The sequence below is a fragment of the Cyprinus carpio genome, chromosome B13 (genome assembly GCF_018340385.1).
Source record: "Cyprinus carpio isolate SPL01 chromosome B13, ASM1834038v1, whole genome shotgun sequence".
Lineage (NCBI taxonomy): Eukaryota > Metazoa > Chordata > Actinopteri > Cypriniformes > Cyprinidae > Cyprinus > Cyprinus carpio.
This window is the reverse complement of record NC_056609.1, coordinates 8,841,122-8,861,444: the sequence shown is the minus strand read 5'-3', so window position 1 is coordinate 8,861,444 and position 20,323 is coordinate 8,841,122. Positions and strand designations below refer to the sequence as shown.

General features: G+C 36.5%; 2 protein-coding genes across 2 annotated transcripts; one reads left to right on the top strand and one right to left on the bottom strand.

Annotated features, from left to right (window-relative positions):
- The first annotated feature begins 4,587 nt into the window (after positions 1–4,587).
- Positions 4,588–12,157, top strand: apmap (adipocyte plasma membrane associated protein). The gene is made up of 9 exons (XM_042736364.1): positions 4,588–4,859; positions 5,349–5,465; positions 7,077–7,192; positions 7,516–7,608; positions 8,578–8,694; positions 8,938–9,112; positions 9,268–9,402; positions 11,055–11,247; positions 11,925–12,157. The coding sequence occupies exons 1-9, from the start codon at positions 4,768–4,770 to the stop codon at positions 12,132–12,134; spliced, it is 1,248 nt and encodes a 415-aa protein (XP_042592298.1). The 5' UTR covers positions 4,588–4,767; the 3' UTR covers positions 12,135–12,157.
- A 2,007-nt stretch (positions 12,158–14,164) lies between these two features.
- On the bottom strand, positions 14,165–15,663 carry LOC109070728 (cystatin-F-like). Its single transcript, XM_019087256.2, has 4 exons — positions 15,474–15,663; positions 15,092–15,267; positions 14,893–15,012; positions 14,165–14,332 (listed from the first exon to the last, which is right to left on the bottom strand). Exons 1-4 carry the CDS (start codon positions 15,631–15,633, stop codon positions 14,240–14,242), a joined length of 549 nt encoding a protein of 182 aa, XP_018942801.2. The 5' UTR covers positions 15,634–15,663; the 3' UTR covers positions 14,165–14,239.
- Positions 15,664–20,323: the final 4,660 nt, after the last annotated feature.

The following is a 20,323-nucleotide window of genomic DNA, read 5'->3' as shown; positions in this document are numbered from 1 at the left end:
TTTGATTCAGTAACTCAATATCCTGCAATAAAAGTCATGAAATTATTCACCATGATTGAATTAGAGTTTTGTTATTAGCATATTATATTTGTATATAAAATGTACAGTCTATCCTCCTGATGACTGATGTATGTCCAGTCAAATGCTCTCAGTCTGGGCCTAATAGCGAATCATGGTTCATCTGTGACGTAACTAAAGCCTCTTATACTTCAAAATGAATGAGCAACATTCTGTTTCAATGAGAAAAACACCAAAACAGGAAAGAAGGCTGAGTTAAATATAGCATCAGTTCAGAAGTTCACCTTTGTCCGCCTTTCATGGTGTTTCAGTTTGATTTGAGGCAACAGTTCTTCTAATCTTTCAGTCTGAAATAAGAGCAGACACAAGAGAGCAATGTTCACACTTTGTCCTCGAGGTCGTCTGAAACTGCAAATTTGTTTTACATTTAAAGAAGCAGTTTCAGTATTAGAGACTGAGTCAAACGTCTCACCCTTTTCACGATGCTCTGTAGTCTCGACTTCAGGGTTTTATTAATAACAGGCACAGGAACACTTCTGGGTCTTGGATTGACTATATTCGTAAGGAAAATGATGTCATTTTTTGGTAATGTAATAAAGCTAGAGGAAAAAAAGCCCACGAGTTGTCATACCGTGCTGGTAGATTTTGGCCACTTCAAGGACATACGGCCTGGGTACAAATAACATGAACAAATGAGATCAGATTTGTATAAATGAAGCACTACATCAGTTGCTCACCAGTGGATCCTCTGAAGTGAATGGGTGCCGTCAGAATGAGAGTCTTATCGGCTGATAAAAACATCACAATAATCCACAAGTAATCCACACCACTCCAGTCCATCAGTTAACGTCTTATGAAGTGAAACGCTGTGTTTTTCTAAGAAACAAATACAGCATTAAGGCATTTTAACTTTAAACTGTTGCTTCTGGACAAAATACAAGTCCATAATCCATAATTAACGCTTCCTCCGGTGAAAGGAGTCTTGTCTGAATCAGGAGAGAAATATGCAAATATCCAGCATCGTTTACAAGCCAAAACAGTCCTAAACAAATATGTAGTGGATTTTGAAATTAGAGGACAGCAGGAGATGGACTTTTCCACTGAAGGAAGCGTTATTATGGATTATGTCCCTGAAGCTGTTTGGCCAGAAGCAAATGTTAAAACATATTGATGGATTTTTTTTTTCTTACAAGCTTTTCACTTCACAAGATGTTAAGTGATGGACTGGAGTGGTGTGGGTTATTGTGATGTTTTTATCAGCTGTTTTGACTCTCGTTCTGACGGCACCCATTCACTGCAGAGCATCCATTGGTGAGCAAGTGATGTAATGATACATTTCTCTAAATCTGATGAAGAAACAAACTCATCTACCTCTTGAATGGCCTGAGGGTGAGTACATTTTCAGCAAATTTTCATTTTTGGGGTGAACATTTCAAGTCACAAATGTAGTATGTCAGCTATTTATGTAAAGCATGCGTGGTTAATGTGCAATATTTACAGCTACGGGCATTTGATGATTTGAGAATTAATTTAAATTGACTGATTAAATTCAGGTGTTTGATATAAGATGGTGACACACTACTTTAATATTTTTTATAAAATAAATATGCTCTCATAAATGTAAAAAATAAATAAATGAATAAAAGTCCCTAAAATTAATTCTAGTGACCAAATATTGGCCCATAATAAAAGAAAGGAAATTTCTGATGCTGCAAATTCCTTTTGATTTTCATTGTTGTCTAAAGCTAAATGACTAAATGTAAACGTAAAGCTGACTCTCATTCATGAACAGACTTTAGACCTTTGACACTAAGGAAGGACTTACTTACATTTGCTTGCTGTTTGGTGGCATGCAGGAATTGAATGGGATTAGGCATCCTCGATTGTTTCGTATCTGCAAATTGATTTCAAAATGATTTCCTTTTATACAAATATGGAGCAGATAGTAAAGGTTTCAAACCCCGGAAGGTTACGCAAAATACCTTAAATATTTTCTTAGAAGTGTCAAGCCTGAAAGAATGAGCTAGTATCTGTAAGGAGAGACAACACTCATTTAATACATAGCCTATATTAAATCTCCACATCTAAGCCAAGAACTAGTCAAAGACGCACTTGTCTCACGCTGGTGACTTGGGCTCCACTTGGAATGTGAACCTCCCGGAGAGCTATGATCCTGTTATCTGCAAAATAGCTGCTTATGTCAGCACTCATGGCACATCTTTTACATTTGCATGTGATTTGCATGTCAGCAAAACAGCTGTGTAATTATTCAAAGCCATAGTCGAAACAATACCAGTAACTGCTTTGTGCTGTCAGATGCACCTGTTGCTATCTATCCATCGCAACTGATTTTACAACAGTGGCCAAAAGGCAAAGCTAATTATTTTTCAGTCATTTAGTATTCTTTCCAATTGTAAAAAACAAAGATGGTTACAAAAAGGCAGACGAAAGAGCAAACCTGTTCACGTTGCCATGGCAACCCCAGGATGCTACCCTGCAGTGAAGCAGCTGACCGCTGTTCAACTAACTGCATTTCAGATTATTATAAAACCAGACCAACCATTGAGATCGAGCCTCTTGAGGGCAATCCAAACTGCAGCACCAATGTTTTCAGTGTTAAAAACAGCCATTGGAGGATCCGCATACACCTCTCAGTCCAGAAACAGGGGGAGGGGTGAAGACAGAAACCACAAAACGATATAAAAGTGTATTTTTCATAATTAAAGTCAAAATTAGACTTAAAAATGAAATCATTTTTAATATTAAAAATATTGATTGATTACTATAACGGGAGTCCTAGAACAACTAAATTAGAGTACATTTCTAAAATAAAGCACAGATTAACAGTAGAAATAAAGCCAATAACAATGTACTGATGAGTTTTAAAATATGAAAAATTCTGTGCCCATTAAGTAAAATAAATAATAATATATTTATAATCGAGTGTGTAGATTCAGTCAATAGAAAAAAATACAAAAAGCAAAGGCAAAAAGCAAAGTAAATCCGCACAGCACAGTTCAAGGTCCTTTGAACAAATTATTCCTGAAGATTTACATAAAGGTGACAACAAAAACTACAGTGCACAAACAAACAAACAAAAAAAAAAAACTTGAGTTTTATGAAATATTTATGTATTACAAGATTACGTTGTTTATGTTGCTAGAACATTATTTATGATTTTAGGAGTTTTGTTCCAGCAAAGCAGCATTTAAAGGCTTTTGACTTTTTCAAAAATCTAACTAACTTTCTAATCTTTTTGTATTATATCTGTTTTCTTTACATTTATTATACAATTAACAAAAGCAAAAAAAAAAAAAACACCTCTTACACTAGCTTGCTCTATTCTTTTTCTATTCTATCTGTTTTCTTTTTATTATATTGTTTAAAAGCCCTTGCTATGTGTACTGTGTTAAGATAACTGAGACTTGTTATAGCACTTGTATATCATTGCTCTTTTGTTGATTTTGATTGCTTCCATTGTCCTCATTTGTAAGTCGCTTTGGATAAAAGTGTCTGCTAAATGACTAAATGTAAATGTACAAGTGCATCATGTGTTCATGTTTTGTTTTTAATTTCTTGATTTAGCCGTTTTATCTGTACATATAATGCGATATCGTTTTCCTTAAAAGTGTGTGTTTACTTGTTTGTTTATTGGCACCACCAAATCAAGCTAACTTTGGCAAGCTTTAAAGTCGTTTTGCTTGCTAAAAATGTTTGCGCAGAACTTTTAATTTGAAAAATGATCCGAGCGTCAACGTTCTCAACGTTTCTCCGTTCACACGTCACTGCTGTGGAGTAGTGACGCAGAGTCCGATTCTTTTCCGCGAACCGGTTCTTTTCGGACAGTTCGGCTCATTGAACCGGTTCTAAAAGCAGATTCATCTGTTCCTGGCGTCATCAAGCAACGATATCACTACGCACGCATTTCTTCTCTAATAACTCAGTTGCCATGTTGTCTCAATGAAACAGTCAAATAAAGTCATCCGTGTCTACATATACTGAAACATCTAAATAAAAAGTTATCTGTGTGGATGCACATAACTGATTATTGCCTTTCTTTTATTTTATGTCTGATTCGACTGACCAGTATTGACTAACCTACAACTTAGATACGATTCCTAAAAGTTTCGCCCCTATAGCACACACACAACAGCACACACGCGGATATGTTCTTCATATCTAAAGTATAAAGAATACTCCAGTCTTATAAACTCCTTGATCTCGCTTATATATAAACTTAAAATATGATCTGCATGCAGAATAACCCGGTCAGGTTTCTACATGTTTTAATAAAAGTCCAGAGCTTTTTTAATAAAACGATTCGTAAGCACATCTCCAGTAGCCTATGTTCTGTTTGTTATAAAGAAACTTAAAATATCAGGTTCGTTCAAGTCCTCGGTGATACACGCGCAGTGCAACTCGGCAATCCTCGGCAAACTTCGGCTCACTTGGTTTTGTTTCGGACGTGCTACTTGGCTACTTCGGCTGCGCGTCCGGTCCTGCGTCACCAACCCGGTACGAAATTTCGATTCAGTTGTGAACCGACTCAAAAGAACGATTCGTTCGAGAATCGAACGTCGCTACTGTGCAGGACGCGCTCGAGACTCGCGCACGTTATGAACCGCGCTGGCGTTGGGATGTAGTGAATACATGCGTCGTTTGTTTGAACAGCGTTTATCCTGCCGTTTGTTCTACTGAACGTAGCTGTGAAAGCGAAGAACGAGAGAAAGTCGACACAACAGCAGCAGAATGAATGAGTCCGAGGGACTGCGGTTCAGGAGGCTGAACAGACCTCAGATAATTACAGATGAAACCCATGAGCCACAGTACAAAGCCACAAGGTGAGAAAACAATCATACGTGACCCTGCACTGCACAACCACATGAAATAAGCGTTCTAGTGATGTATTGTTTGTTAGGGTAGGAAAATATTTGGTTGAGATATAACTATTTAAAAAACTAGAATCTGAGGGTGCAAAAAAATAAATAAATAAATAAATAAATAAATATTGAGAAAAACACCTTTACATTTGTCCAAATGAAGTTCTTAGCAATGCATATTACAAATCAAAAATTAAGTTTTGATGTATTTACGCTAGGAAATTTACAAAACATGATCTTTACTTAATATCCTAATGATTTTTGGCATAAAAGAAAAATCGATAATTTTGACCCATACTATGTATTTTTGGCTATTGCTACAAATATACCCGTGCTACTTATGACTGGATTTGTGCTCCAGGGTCACATATGCACTTTAAATTGTGTAAAGTAAAAGTGTCCCCTTCAAATGAATATACCTGACTCCGGTGTTGTTATTGTGTGCTTCAGCACTTACAGTGGGAAGGTGTTTCGTGTGACATTACTGACGTTAGTGGCGTTCCTGTTCCTCCCACTGCTGGTGGTGGTTTTCCTGCTGGAGTCTCCCATTCAGCCAGACGTGTTCAGGTGAGCGCTCTGCTCTCACAAGGAGCTACACCCTGACCTTGGACTGGCTTGAAATGGAAAACACTCAAGCCACACAGTATTTCAGATAGTCAGGGTTTCCCTGTCCATGAAAAAAAAACTGGAAATTTAAGGATATAAAATGTGAAAAAGTCATGCACATGTTTATGGGGAGTGTAAATGTTCCAGTTACACTTTGCTCTACTCGGGTAGAAATGACTAAATGATTAATTTGTGGAGTAAAGCATGCACAATAGGATATTACTCATGCAGCAATAAGCGTGAGTGTGCATGTAATGATGTGCGAGGGGTTGCATGGAGGAACACAGTTGGGACATTGTGTCATGCAGCGTTCCTCAGATACCGTGAGTTATAGTCTCTGGTGCTGCGCAGTGTTTTATTGCTAAATGACGGTTGTATATCTTATTACAAAACACCTAAATAACTTCCTGTACAATTCTGTTGCCAAGCTGGAAATGTTGCAATCCAAAAGAAGCCCTGTTTCTGAAGGTATATGGTTAAAGTTTTTTTTTTTTTTTTCTTCTTTTTTCAAAAGTGTTATCTTTTAATAAATGTGATTCCAACCTTTTATTGTTTACACGAGGACCTTCAGCTGAATATTCAAGCTTCTGCTTTCCACCAAACTGAAGTGCATGGTGATCTATACTGTCTATTTTAAAAAGTCAACACATTAAAACTAGTCCATGTGATTAGTGCACTATATTGTGTTCCCCTTTGTCTTAACTATCTTAGTATTATAAACTATTATAGTATTAATTTTATTTTGAATTGGATTTCATTTTTATGTTTTCAGTTATAAAAATCTGTTCATAAATGTACTTTTTTACTAAAGTTCTAAAAAAAGGTTAAGCTTATTGATCCTAATATTTATTTAAGGTTTTTGTTGTTTGTTGCTGTTGAAGTTTTATGTCTAATATATTAATATTAATACTTTATTTCAGATTTATTTCAATCACAGAAAACTGTTTTTAGGCTAGAGGTAGTCGATATAAATGATGTTAAACCTAGTATGCTGGTTTGAAAAGATGGTGTTACTCAAGGTTACTAAAAAAAAATAATTAATTAATAAATAATTGGCATTACAAATACTTGTCTGTTCCTCACACAAGACAGAGGACTTGAGAAGACTTAGTCTTATATGATACATGGGTTGTATGAAATGCGTTTTTGTTTTTTTCTGCTAAAGATTTGTGTTTCACTGAAGACAGAAAGGAATAATATGAGTGAGAGGAAATGAAGACACAAGTTTTTATATTTGCATGCACCGTTTCTTTACTGCCGATGGAAAACCTCTTTAATAATTATTCTACAATTTATTTATTTTGGTTCTGATCTGCTGCCACAATGTTCTTGACCAAATCCAGTCTAAATATTCATCTTAAGCCAAGTCCCACAGTGCTCTCTCTTTTCTCTTTTAGTTCTGACAATAGTTAATAATTGATGCCTCTGCAGTTGATATGTAGGGCATTTCATCTCCTGCAGGCTTCTCCCGTAAAAACACCCTTCAGATCAGCGCAAACATGTCCTCAACATCTGAACATGAGACTTGATTAATGTCTTTCTTTGTTTTTCCCCCTCTTGTTTAATAATTAGTCTCAATGAACCACCTCTGATGACTGGCTGTTACGAGCCCAACCTAAAGCTCAGACAGGCAGAGCGACTGTTTGAGGATCGGCTTATCGGCCCAGAATCCCTTGCTAACATTGGAGGTCAGTATTTACAATGCAGTGCAGTCAAGCGTGGCCTTTCCCCCAGTTTGTCCCAGCTGTGTGTCAGCGTGCTCTGAGGACTAGACTGCGGTCGTACAGGCCAAAACAGATGAAAGTTGAGCTGACTAGGACTGTATGATTGATTGCACGCTCTGCCAATATGAAGATCTTAAGATAGAAACATATTAAAAACAGAAACACTTAAAAACCAAGAATGGTTAATTTAGAAAATGTAATAACTAAATATAAATAATTAAAAATATTTATATATGGTATGTATTATTGACAGCATGTAATGTTTCTGGATCATTCTTGTTTTGCAGATGTGTTATACACTGGGACGGCTGATGGAAAGATCGTCAAAATCGAGGGAAGGAGCATTCATGTATTAGCAACACTTGGCAAGCCACCATGTGGTAAGATACCCAGAAATACTGGATTATTTCCTTTGTAATGTGGGATTTCAACATGAGTGACCTCGGTGTTTGAAATGCTCGGGTCCATGGTTTTGTTGCACAAGCCATGAATCTTTGTAACTTTTAGGAAACTGTAATATTAACGTTTGTAAAAGAAAACATGAAATCTAACAAATTATGTTGTTGGAACTTTTTTTTTTTAGATATTACTTTGTTGGTGGTCATTTTTACTATTTCCAGATACTTGTTTTATATGTATTTATAAATATTGGAATTACGACCACCATATGAATTATAACTGGTGTGTGTGCATATATAAAATAAAAATGATATATTAAAATTATTATAAAATCTATATTTTATTTATTAGCCATTGCTTATTTAAATCTGTATTTTTATCTTATTTTTTTATTTTATATATATATATATATATATATATATATATATATATATATATATATATATATATATATAAAAATATACTACTATATTATTTATTCATGTTTTGACTAATTAAATGTTTTTCGCTCACATACAAGCGCAAACACACATATACACACACATAGTTTTTTCATTTATTTTATTTTGTTTATTTCACTGGTGCATTACATTAATGCATGAAAAACGGACGTGCATTAATGCAATGTAACATATTAAAGCCCTGCATAGAGATGTTTGAATGTTTTATGATAGTATATAGTTTTATGAGGCATTTGATACAGTGGATATATGCTCGTTCCTTTAGCCTGGCTGTGTTGTAAACTGCTGACACACTGAAAACAAACAGAAAAAGTGCTTAGAATTTTAATTGTTGACTAGCTCAAGCATTTTGTTCCTTCAGACGCATAAAGTTATTTAACAACAGTAGATTTATAAAATAACTGCCTTTTGTTGATTCGTTGTAACTAATTCAAATAAGTCCAATATCAAATGCTAGCATCATTAGTGTTGGATATCCATCTGATTCAGGCTCTCGAGAGTATGAACACACTTGTGGACGTCCTCTGGGAATCCGCGTGGGGCCCAACGGCACCTTGTTTGTAGCTGATGCCTATCTGGGACTGTTTGAGGTCAATCCTGTCACAGGTAAGGAAAGGGAATCCACATATTCTGCTTTAAAAAGTCACTACCCATTTAATGGAATAATTCGTTCAAAATACAAATTCTGTCATTATTCATTCACCTGCATGATTTCCAAAACCTGTATGTGTTCTTTTTTTTCCAATGGAACACAATTGGAGAAATTAAGGCATCTTTACACCAGTCATCCACCAATAGTTCATAGTGTCCACATTTGTCTTTCTCTCTCTGTCTCTTTTTGGCTTTTAGGTGAGGTGAAATCTCTGGTGAGCACAGGGAAGATGATCGGTGGTCGCCGTCTGGGCTTCGTCAATGATCTGGATGTGACTCAGGATGGGAAAAAGCTGTACTTCACTGACTCCAGCAGCAGATGGCAGCGCAGAGACTTCATGCACCTGATCATGGAAGCCACGGCAGATGGACGGTAACTGGGACATGAAAAATGCACTGGCACTTCTGATTTTCACGGGTTTTTGCACTTTGCAGCTTTATTATTTGGAACATTGTGCATTGTATGAACCACTGATTGTTTTCATAGGTTTTCGTACAGTGACTGATGTTGTTCATTTGTTGTTTCAGTGTTCTTGAGTATGATATAGAGACTAAGGAAGTGACTGTGATGATGGAGAACCTGAGGTTTCCAAACGGCATCCAGCTCTTCCCTGATGAGGAGTCTGTTCTGGTGGCTGAAACCACAATGGCCAGAATAAGGAGGTGATGCTCACTGGACTGTTTACATTCGGTTACTTACATTTACATTTAGTCATTTTGCAGATGCTTTTGTCCAAAGCGACTTACAATTGGGGAATACATAAAGCGATTCTTCTTAAAGAGGCAAACAGACACAGGAAGTGCTCGTAATACCAAGTTTCATGCATTTGTTCAAATAAGTACAAGCTAGAAAAGAAAGGAATACATTTCCTTTTTTTATGATTTTACTCAAAACATAGGATGTTATTATCCCAGAAGTATTCATTTGGTCAAAAACAGAAATATTGTGAAATATTATTACAATTTAAAAGAAACTTATTCTATTTAAGAAATTTCAAGAAACATATTCTATTATGATCAATGTTGAAAACATTTGAAGAATCCAGTAATTGAAAAATGCGTTATATTTTTTTGGGAACTGTGATACATTTTTTTACTGTTCTTTGATAAAAAAAAATGTAAAAAAAAAAAAAAAAAAAAAAAAAAAAAAAATATATATATATATATATATATATATATATATATATATAAAAAAAAATATAAAAATTATAAATGTCTATACTGTCACTTTTGATCATTTTAATGTATCATTGTAGAATTGAAAAAATTGTGGAATAATTCTTTTTTTTTTTTTTTTATCAATCTTACTAAAAAAAACTTTGAATGGTAGTTTATCACGGTTTCCACAAAAATATTAACAAGCGGTACAACTGTTTTAAACATTGATGATGATGATGATGATGATGATGATAATACATGTTTCTTGAGCAGCAAATCATCATATGTGACACTGAAGAGTAATGATGCTGAAAATGCAGCTTTGCATCACAGCAATAAATTACATTATACAATGTATTCAAATAGAAAACACTTATTTTAAATTGTAATAGTACTTCTCAACATTACTGATTTTAATCTATTTTTAATCAAATAAATGCAGCCTTGGTGAGCATAAGAGACTTTTTGTTTTTTTTCAAAAGCATCAAAAAATCCCCCCAAACATTTAAACACTAGTGTATTTCCATCCCTCAAGGCAAGAGATGCTCATGTCTGCTTTCTAATACAAACCTGACTAATGAACTGCTGTCCTGTGCATCAGTAAACTCTGATCATCATCAGTGTAATTGGAAACATTCTGTCCCTGCTTTTGGGCTGATCTGTTATCAGTTCTCCCATCACTTCTCTATCGCCTCTCACAGCTGAATTCTTGAATCACGTAGTGCTCATTCACTGCTCTTGATGGCTCATGTCTGCTGAGGCACAGGCTGCTCTTCTTACCTGGATAAATGATGAGTGCATGCAGTTGCCAAGGCAACAGGCTCCATCATTAAGCTTCCTGTGTGGAGAGATGCATAGCATGTTTCTCTTACTAAAGCGAGTGTGGTCTCAGTGCCGCAGAAGCTGTAATATTAATGTACTGTAAGCCCGTGCTCATCTGGGACGGTCTGGTTAAATCAGGACTTGTATGTTGACTCTGGCTCTTCTCATTGATGAACTGAGGGTTGCTGATGAATTGGAACCAAAATTGTTATGTGGCAAATAACTCCAATGTTGATAGTTTTAAAAAAAACAAACAAACACAGACTGATTTATGGGTTTAGCTGAAATATCAGTTTATCACTGCTGCATATTGAATATTTGCTTTCTGTTCACAGAGTTCATGTGTCTGGTCTTAATAAAGGAGGTATGGATACATTTATAGACAACCTCCCGGGATTTCCTGACAACATTCGGCGCAGTTCTTCAGGTGGATACTGGGTTGCCATGTCCGCTGTGCGACCCAACCCTGGCTTCTCCATGCTTGACTTCCTGTCTCAAAGACCCTGGTTAAAGAAGCTCATATTTAAGGTATAATTATTAATGATTATTATTTGATTTATTTTTCTAATTTTTAAAAACATTATGTAATAACATTTCAAATTACAAATTATATTTAAATCTTTAAAATATTTATAGGTTTTTAATTAAATATTTTACTATTTTTTTTTTATGTAACAAAATAACAAATCACCTTGAATAGACTAATAAATAGACATTTATACAGTAGATGTTTATTTAAATAGTTTGAAGTTGGAGTATATGTAACAGCAAAATACAAAAATATATGGATATTTATTTAAATTGTTTAAATTGAATTAAATGCAACAGTGAAATAAATCACATTTCAAAAAGACATTTATAGCTGTTTATTTAAATTGTTTAATGTAGTTAAATGTTTAGAACAGTAGAATAATAAATAACTCAAACAAAACAATACATACATTTTTAAATAGAGACCTAAATTAAAATTTACAGCCATTTATTTAAATTGTTTAACAATGTAGTTAAATGTAACAGTAAAAAAAAAAAAAACACTTCAAATGGACAAATTAATAGACATTTACAGCTGTTTATTTCAGCTGTGTTTAAAATGCAGGTAAATGTATCAGCAAAATGAATCACTTTTCAAATAGACAATGGCTTAATTCAGAGCGTTTTTACACATTTCTACTGCATACGTGTTTCTAAAATGAATGTGTTTTCAGCTCTTCAGTCAAGATACTCTGTTGAAGTTCGTGCCGCGCTACAGTCTGGTGGTGGAGCTGCAGGACGGAGGGACATGCGTGCGCAGCTTCCACGACCCTCACGGCATGGTGGCGGCCTACATCAGCGAGGCACACGAGTACAACGGCCACCTGTACCTGGGCTCCTTCCGCTCGCCGTATCTGTGCAAGCTGGATCTGAGCAAAGTGTGAAGCGCGTCACGAGCCACACATACTCCACACTAGACACATCAACCCCGCTTCCAAAAAAACAAAATACCACCAAACAAACAACGTCAAAAAACAACAAACAAGAACACTTATTAACATCTCCATATTACAGTCAACACTGAACAAACACAGTCCCTTCATTTGATCTCCATTCCCTTCATTTAGCTCTGACAGATGCCTTTATGTTTGTTCCATTAACCCATGTGGGCGACTTTCTTTTTTTAGCATAATAATCTCTCTGGCAGGCTGTTTTTGAAATCAAAAGATGTGCCATTGCTATTTTTGTTTCTCCCCCTTGTGACAGAATTTATGCAGGTTCTGTCCTTGTTTAATTTGCACCGAAAGTCGCCTGGCTCTTAAAATAGAGCTGCCAACATCTGTGATCCGAAACAAGACGAGTGGTAAAAACAATAATAATTTCTGTGGGTGGCAGCATAGAGATGCTGTTCGGGGGAAGTGAAAGGGTTTATTTTCATTTCATTATAAAATGAATCCCCTGAAACGCACAGCTATAGTTATCCCCGGCTTTAAAAATGTTTTGGTTTATTTTCAATTGAGTGGTTGAAAGTGTTTTGTTCTTATGTGTCATCATCATTATTTGTATATGTTGCTGAAATGAGATAAATGCTGCTGGCTTTATAGGATTTACCACACCTTTACACAAGTATCTGCGTGTTTTCCATTCATATTTATATGATATCCATAAGAATTATCAGCAATAATGTCATATACAGTAACAGTGGTTCTCAACTGGTGGATTGAGAACCACTGAACAGCGAGGAAAAAGAACAGTGCTAAATGGAAATAGTAAAAGAAATGAATCTATTAATCTTGCGTAGTTGGGAAAGCAAAAAAAAATGGATTAAAGGAATAGTTCACTGAAATTTCCTGAAAATTCACCGGCAGGACATCCAAGATGTGGATGAGTTTGTTTCTTCATCAGATCTGGAGAAATGTAGCATTACATCACCTGCTCAGTGATCCTCTGCAGTGAATGGGTGCCGTCAGATTGAGAGCTGATAAAAAAAAAAACCACACACACACCACTATTATCCACACATGGACAGTTAAATGTGTGGATTACTGTGATGTTTTTATCAGCTGTTTAGACTCTGATTCTGACGGCACCCATTCACTGCAGAGGATCCACTGGTGAGCAAGTGATGTAATGCTAAATTACTACAAATCTGTTCTGATGAAGAAACAAACTAATCTACGTCTTGGACAGCCTGAGGGTGAGTACATTTTCTGTAGTTTGTGGGTTTGATGGCCATGAACTGGGCATGGAGTCAGTGTAAGTCACACTGAATTAAAACTTCTGATAAAAGTAAGATTTTGTGTCTTGAACTTGTTGGTTGTTTGATCTCAAACTAATTTGTTGTGGATAAACATTTGAATGTGTTACATAAAAAAATAATAATATAATGCTTAATCTAAAGTTCAGACTAATATTGTCATTTCTTTAAACATTATAATATGTATTCTAAAAATTACATTTTCAAATGCATGCCGATGACTGGTTTAATATAAAAGCATTTAATGTTTTTAATTTTAAGCACAATTATGTATGATCACTGCTTCATGTCCGCTCCAAACCTGGCTTCTGAAACAAATCCGGTTGAGGATGCCTAATGGCCATATGGAGTTATGAATCTAGGACAAATATGTCATGCACATTTCCAATAACACCTAGTAAATGAGTAGTCAAAAAAAAAAAAAAATCAAATAACATCAATAAATCTGTTCATACAAACCCGATAGATGTGTGTTTGATTAGTGCTGGTGTCTTTCTAGAGCCAGTTTGCTCATAAGATCTGCAGCTCAAAGGAAAAGAGGCCAGGGAGCTGAGAGATTGAAGCGATGGCCCCGCTCTACTGTAGATGCGGAAAGCAGCTTCTGCACATCACAGAAGCTCACTGAATAATTAACACACAGAGTCAGAGTCAACACAAGCTCAGCATCGGATTAACTGAAGGTCACTGTACATGATATCCAATCACTGCACTGCACTGTTCACTGCAGCTTACTTTATTTTCACATTCAGTTGGGTATTAAATTAGCATGACATTTCAGGTGAAAAACAATTTTCAGAATATATCATTTGAACGACATTTAAAATATGTAGTTGACATTGTCTTCATCCATGGAATGGACCAGACGTCAAAGTGACAGAAGAATGTCTAGAAGAGAGAGAGACTTGATTTACAACTTCAAAAGACAGTTTGTTAATATAGTCTATTTGTACTCAAGAATCTTGATGTAATTTTGTGATACATATTTTACATGGTCATAAAAAACCTGGAAATTTGGAAAGTGATGTAAAGCTGAGTTTTCAGCATCATTACTCCAGTCTTCTGTGTCACACAATTCTTCAGAAATCATTCTAATATGCTGATTTGCTGAATGGTTCTTATTATCATCAATACTGGAAACAAATTTTGATTAATAAAATGCTACATGGGGGGGGGGTGAATGTATCCATCAAATACAGTGATGAATGCATCAGTGAATCATGGAGGCGTGTGTGTGTGTGTGTGTGTGTGTGTGTGTGTGTGTGTGTGTGTGTGTATATAATATTATGCTCCACTCAAAAATATTTAACTGACAAGAAATTGCTCTTTGTGTGTGAAATATTTATCTTTATGCAATATACACAAATCAGAACACTTATTTTGACTTTTACTTTAGAACCAGAAAGCCATTTCATCTTCTCTAGCTCTATAGAAAAGCACACACACACCTGTCGTAACAGACGGTCTGTCTGGAAGGGACAGTTGTTGAGGTCGTCAGTGTTGCCCCTCTTCCTGCACACAGTCCGTGAGATCTCCACTTCCAAAATATAGCGGATGCCTTTGACGATCTATGGCAGAGTAAAGACCGGATGATGTATGTGTACAGTACACAAACACAGTGAGACGTAAGGGCATCTTGAGTTATACCTGTCTCTTTGCGTCATCAACAGCTGATGCTTTGAACAGGAAGGCATCGTTTGACTTATTATTAAATGAGTAGGTTCCAGTCAGGACGGCCTCCTTCACCCCAGTGTCATTCTTACTGACGTTCTGTAGAGTTCCTGGGATCGGTCTGCTGAAGAATGTGTGGACTGAAACTTTCTCTGAAGCCAAAGAAGAAAATGTAAACAGGTTTCCATAGACAGCAAATGAACATCCAACTCTGAACTACTCGACTGGATTGACTATATCTTAGCCATTTAAGTGACCATGTAGTACATCCTTACAAGAAAGTACACAAAAGTAAACATCTTTATCTACAAAAAAAAAAAAAAAAAAAATGAAGGAAAAGCTAATGAAAATGTCTTACCAAGTGAGCATAAGCCTGCTAAGAAAAGCAAGACTAGAGTCTGATAAGAGACCCTCATGTCTGTTGAACTTCTCTCAATTCTACTCAGCAACTTCCTGTTCAGCAACACTTTAACCAGCAGTTGTGCTGCAGTCCTCCAGAGAGAAGGCACATTTCCCATTGGTCAACAGTTGAGCTTCTTACATGGACTCTCAAAGTCCTTTAAACAGGAACACAGGTGAAGTCAATCGACTGCTGATTACTGCTTGAGTGCTATATGATGTTCCTTAAAGATGCTGCAAAACTTAGGATATTTTTTAGTTTTGTTAGGTGCAAATAATTACACGTGCATGTAGATGTTGGGGGTTTGCTTCTATAAATTTCCAACTTCGTAGAGACCACTGAAATCATCAAGAACAAAGAACTAAATCCTTCCTCAAACTGAACTGAAAGATGCTGTGTGTTGAAATGCTTTGAAAAGTGCAAGTGAACTCCTGTGGTTTCCTCCCACATCTGGTGATGAGATGTGCTGATAAGAATGCAACACTTACATGTGAGTAATGCATATGAATGATGATTTATTGGCTGAGCAGAACAAAAGCATGTTGTTTTGTGTTAGATCAGAGATGAGCTTCTCTGCAGTCAGTTTTCTTAAAGTTAAATTTAAACTGCATTTGCAACCCATTTTAGGCAAGTTGTTATTATTATTATTATTTTTCTGATAAACTATGTAACACCAGAAGAAAGCAAAACATTAAAATAATTAGAAAAAGTAATTGATGATATAAAAATTAACAATTATGACAAAATCATGCTTTGGTAAATAATAATTATAACATCAATGTCAAAATTACTATATATATTAAGTAATAATTGTGGGATAAAATACATTGTGTGTGTTTGTCAGGTATCATAATAAAATCTGATCCCATTCCTTCTCATAATTTCAATTTATGTCATAATTGTGACTTTTTATCTCTTACATTTGATCTCGTAATTGACTTGGCATCTAATAATTTTGTCATTTTATGTCATAATTATGATTTACTAAAGCATTTTTTACCTGATGTGGAGGAAATAGGCTTCCATATGCAAATAACCTTCTGAATTGCATGCGTGCATCATATTAAAATATTATCCTAATTATGGTTATTTGTCTTTTTAGCTCAATTTTGACTTTATATACTGACTTTATCTCATAATTTTGACGTTGTATGTCATAACTATGAGTATGTCATAATTGTGACTTTTCGTAATAATTATTTGTCAAAACATTATTTTTTTCCTAATCCGATTTACTGACTTGATATCTCATAATTTTGACTTGATATCTCATAATTTTGACACACCTCTTTCGAAACACTTAACCGGCCCATAACCCACACCTTAAAGAATTGTGTGAAAAGAATACAAAAATAATGGCTTTATTTAACAATTTCTTCTCTTCCGAATCAGTGTCCGTTCTGACATAAAATCCGGATGTGCTGCGCCTTGTTTACAAGCAGTGGAAGATGCTGTACATAAAACATTCTTTGTAAATGTCTGAAGATTTCGACAGAGAGGCTGACTAGCAATTTTTTTTCCCAGCCTTATATATTCAATACAGAATATTAGAGAAGAAATTGTTAAATAAAGTCATTATTTATTTATTTATTTATTTTGCACACAAAAAGTATTCTCGTAGCATCATAACATTACAGTTGAACCACTGATGTCACATGGACCATTTTAACATTGTCCTTAATACCTTTCTGGGCCTTGAACGTGTCAGTTGCATTGCTGTCTAGAGGGTCAGAGAGCTCTCGGATTTCATCAAAAACATCTTTATTTGTGTTCCGAAGATGAATGAAGGTCTTGCGTGTTTGGAACAACATGAGGGTGAGTGATTAATGAAAGAATTTAAATTTTGGGGTGAACTATCCTTTTAAATCCCTTCCATGTTGCTGACTTTGTTTCCATAAACATAATGATTGAACAAACTGTATTTTATCCCCTACCCCTTAACATAACCCACCTTTCTGCATTTTTAAGTTTTCAAAAAACATAATTTAGGATGATTTATATGCTGCTTTCCAAAAATGTCGCTATAAGAAAAAAAAATCTTAATTGTATTATTTTGTCCCCACAATGTAGGGAATACACAAACCTGCACACACACTAACAAAAACTATATTTCCTCTCTGAATTTCTCTTCTTCTCTAGTTCACTTCCTAGATAATCACCTGCCATTGTATATTACAAATATTGTTGGCTCTTTGACAAATTGCTTTAGTTCCTCTTTTGCAAGTTGCTTTGGATAAAAGCTTCTGCATTTGTTAGTATATCATAACTTCATCTCATCGTTGACTTTTTATCTAATAATTTCAACACATCTCTTCTGCAAGCGTCTAACGAACCCAAATTCATACACACACACACACACACACACACACACCGACAGATGAACTTCTGAATTTTTATATTCTCAAAAAAAAAAATTAATTCTGCGTGATTTATAAGCTTGTTTACTCAAAAACAAGTAGCTGTGGCCTAATGGTTAGAGAATTGGACTTGTAACCAGAAGGTTGCAGGTTCGAGTCTCGGTGCTAGCAGGAGTTGTAGGTGGGAGGGAGTGAATGAACAGCGCTCTCTTCCACCCTCAATACCCATGGCTGAGGTGACCTTGAGCAAGGCACTGAACCCCCACTGCTCCGGGTGTGTGTTCATGGTGTGTTCACTTCTCACTGCACTTGGATGGGTTAAATGCAGAGCACCAATTTCGAGTATGGGTTACCATACTTGACAAATGTCACGACTTTCACTTTTTTCACTTTCAATGTAGGTCCCCATGGTGACACAAGTCCCCATGAGTTGGTGTGTATTCAGGTTTAAGTCCCCACCAGGATAGAAAAGCATATACACTTACACACACAGAGAGAGAGAGACTGCACATCAGACTGCCATTGTTAGAAGATTGTAGCATTCAATTCAGTAGGTTATTTGACTATGGAGACCAACTGCCTCCACATAAGGAAAAAAAAAAGGCTTTGGTAAATAGAAAAGTCATAATTATGGTGACAACAAATGAGTCTTATGAGTGAGTCAAGTCAAGTTGTGCTTCATTGTCATTCCACTACATGTGTGGACATACAGTGGAACGAAATGTTGTGCCTCACAGGACCACGGTGCTACATAAATACAGACATACAACAATGAAGTAAAACCGTATAAACCTATACACAACCTACTGACAGATTTTGACTTTAAATACTATATATAAATGTCTATCTATACATAAGCTAAAAAAAAAAAGTTTCAGGAGGTAGAGGGTTTGTATGGGGTTTCAGAGGAGGGCAGGGTGATTTGAGTTCAGGGCTCTCACAGCCTGGGGGAAAAAGCTGTTGAGCAGTCTGGCGGAGTGGGATTTGATGCTCCGGTACCGTCTTCCTGATGGTAGGAGCTGGAAGAGACTCTGGGAGGGATGGGGGGGGGGGTCTTTCACGATACACTACATTTTGCTGGAGCATCGTGTAAGGAAAATGTCCAGGATGGAGGGGAGAGGGGCACTGATGATCTTTGCAGCTGTGTTCACTGTCCGCTGGAGGGTCTTGCGGTCTGCTGCACTACAGTTCCCTAACCTGACAGTGATGCAGCCGGTCAGCACACTTTCCATGGTTCCCCTGTAGAATGAGGTGAGGATGGGTGGAGGGACACTTGCTCTTTTCAGCCGGCGGAGAAAGTGTAGGCGCTGTTGTGCCTTCCTGGAGAGTGACATGGTGTTGGTGGTCCAGGTGAGATCCTCTGTGATGTGCACCCCCAGGAATTTAGTGCTGCTGACTCTCTCCACAGTCGAGCTGTCGATGGTCAGTGGGGGATGGTCAGTGGAGTTTCTCCTGAAGTCCATCACAACCTCCTTTGTCTTCTCCACATTGAGGGACAGGTTGTTATTGCCACACCATTCAGCCGGTTGTACAACTTCCTCTCTGTAGTGTGGTTCAATGCTGTTGCTGATGAGACCTACCACAGTTGTGTCATCCGCAAACTTGATGTGGTTGGAACTGAACTTGGCAGTGCAGTCGTGGGTCAGCAGTGTGAAGAGCAGCGAATGAATGCTTCATCTCTGGTCTTTAGCAGCCCACGAACCTCTGCTGTCATCCACGGCTTCTGGTTTGCACGTGTGGTGATGGTCTTGGTGACTGTCACATCATCAATGCACTTTTTGATATAAGCACTCACAGTTTCAGTGTACTCCTGCAGGTCTGTGTTGTTCATGTAGGTGGCTGCCTCTTTAAACATGTTCCAGTCTGTGCACTGAAAGCAGTCCTGTAGTGTTGAAGTAGCATCATCTGGCCAAATTGTGATGAGTTTTTGAACCAGTTTGGCGAGTTTCAGAAGTGTCTGTATGCTGGAATTAGCATAACAGAGATGTGGTCAGAGTACCTGAGGTGGGGGCAGGGTTGTATGTGTTCTTTTCTGTTGTGAAAACAAACTCCAGTGTGTTTTTTCCCTTTGTTGCAAAGTTCACATGTTGGTAGAACTTTGTCAAAACTGTCATTAAGTTTGTGTGTTAAAGTCACTGGCTATTATGAAAAGGCCACTGGGGTTATTTGCTCGTTGTTCGCTGATAGCGCTGTACAGTACATAATGAAGTGCGTCATTATGCACAATTATATGTTGATCTGATTATCAGCATGATTGTGTGATATTGCTAGAGTAACTCACATTTTAGGAACAATAGTAGGCATTTCAAATGTTTTAGCATATAGTAACAAAATGTGTTGATTTTCAGACATCATGGTTTATCTCTCTGAAAATAACTTCTTAATGAGAAGTTATACAGGCATATACAGGCTCCATTAAGCAACTGATTGGCTCCTGAAACAGCAGTTGGA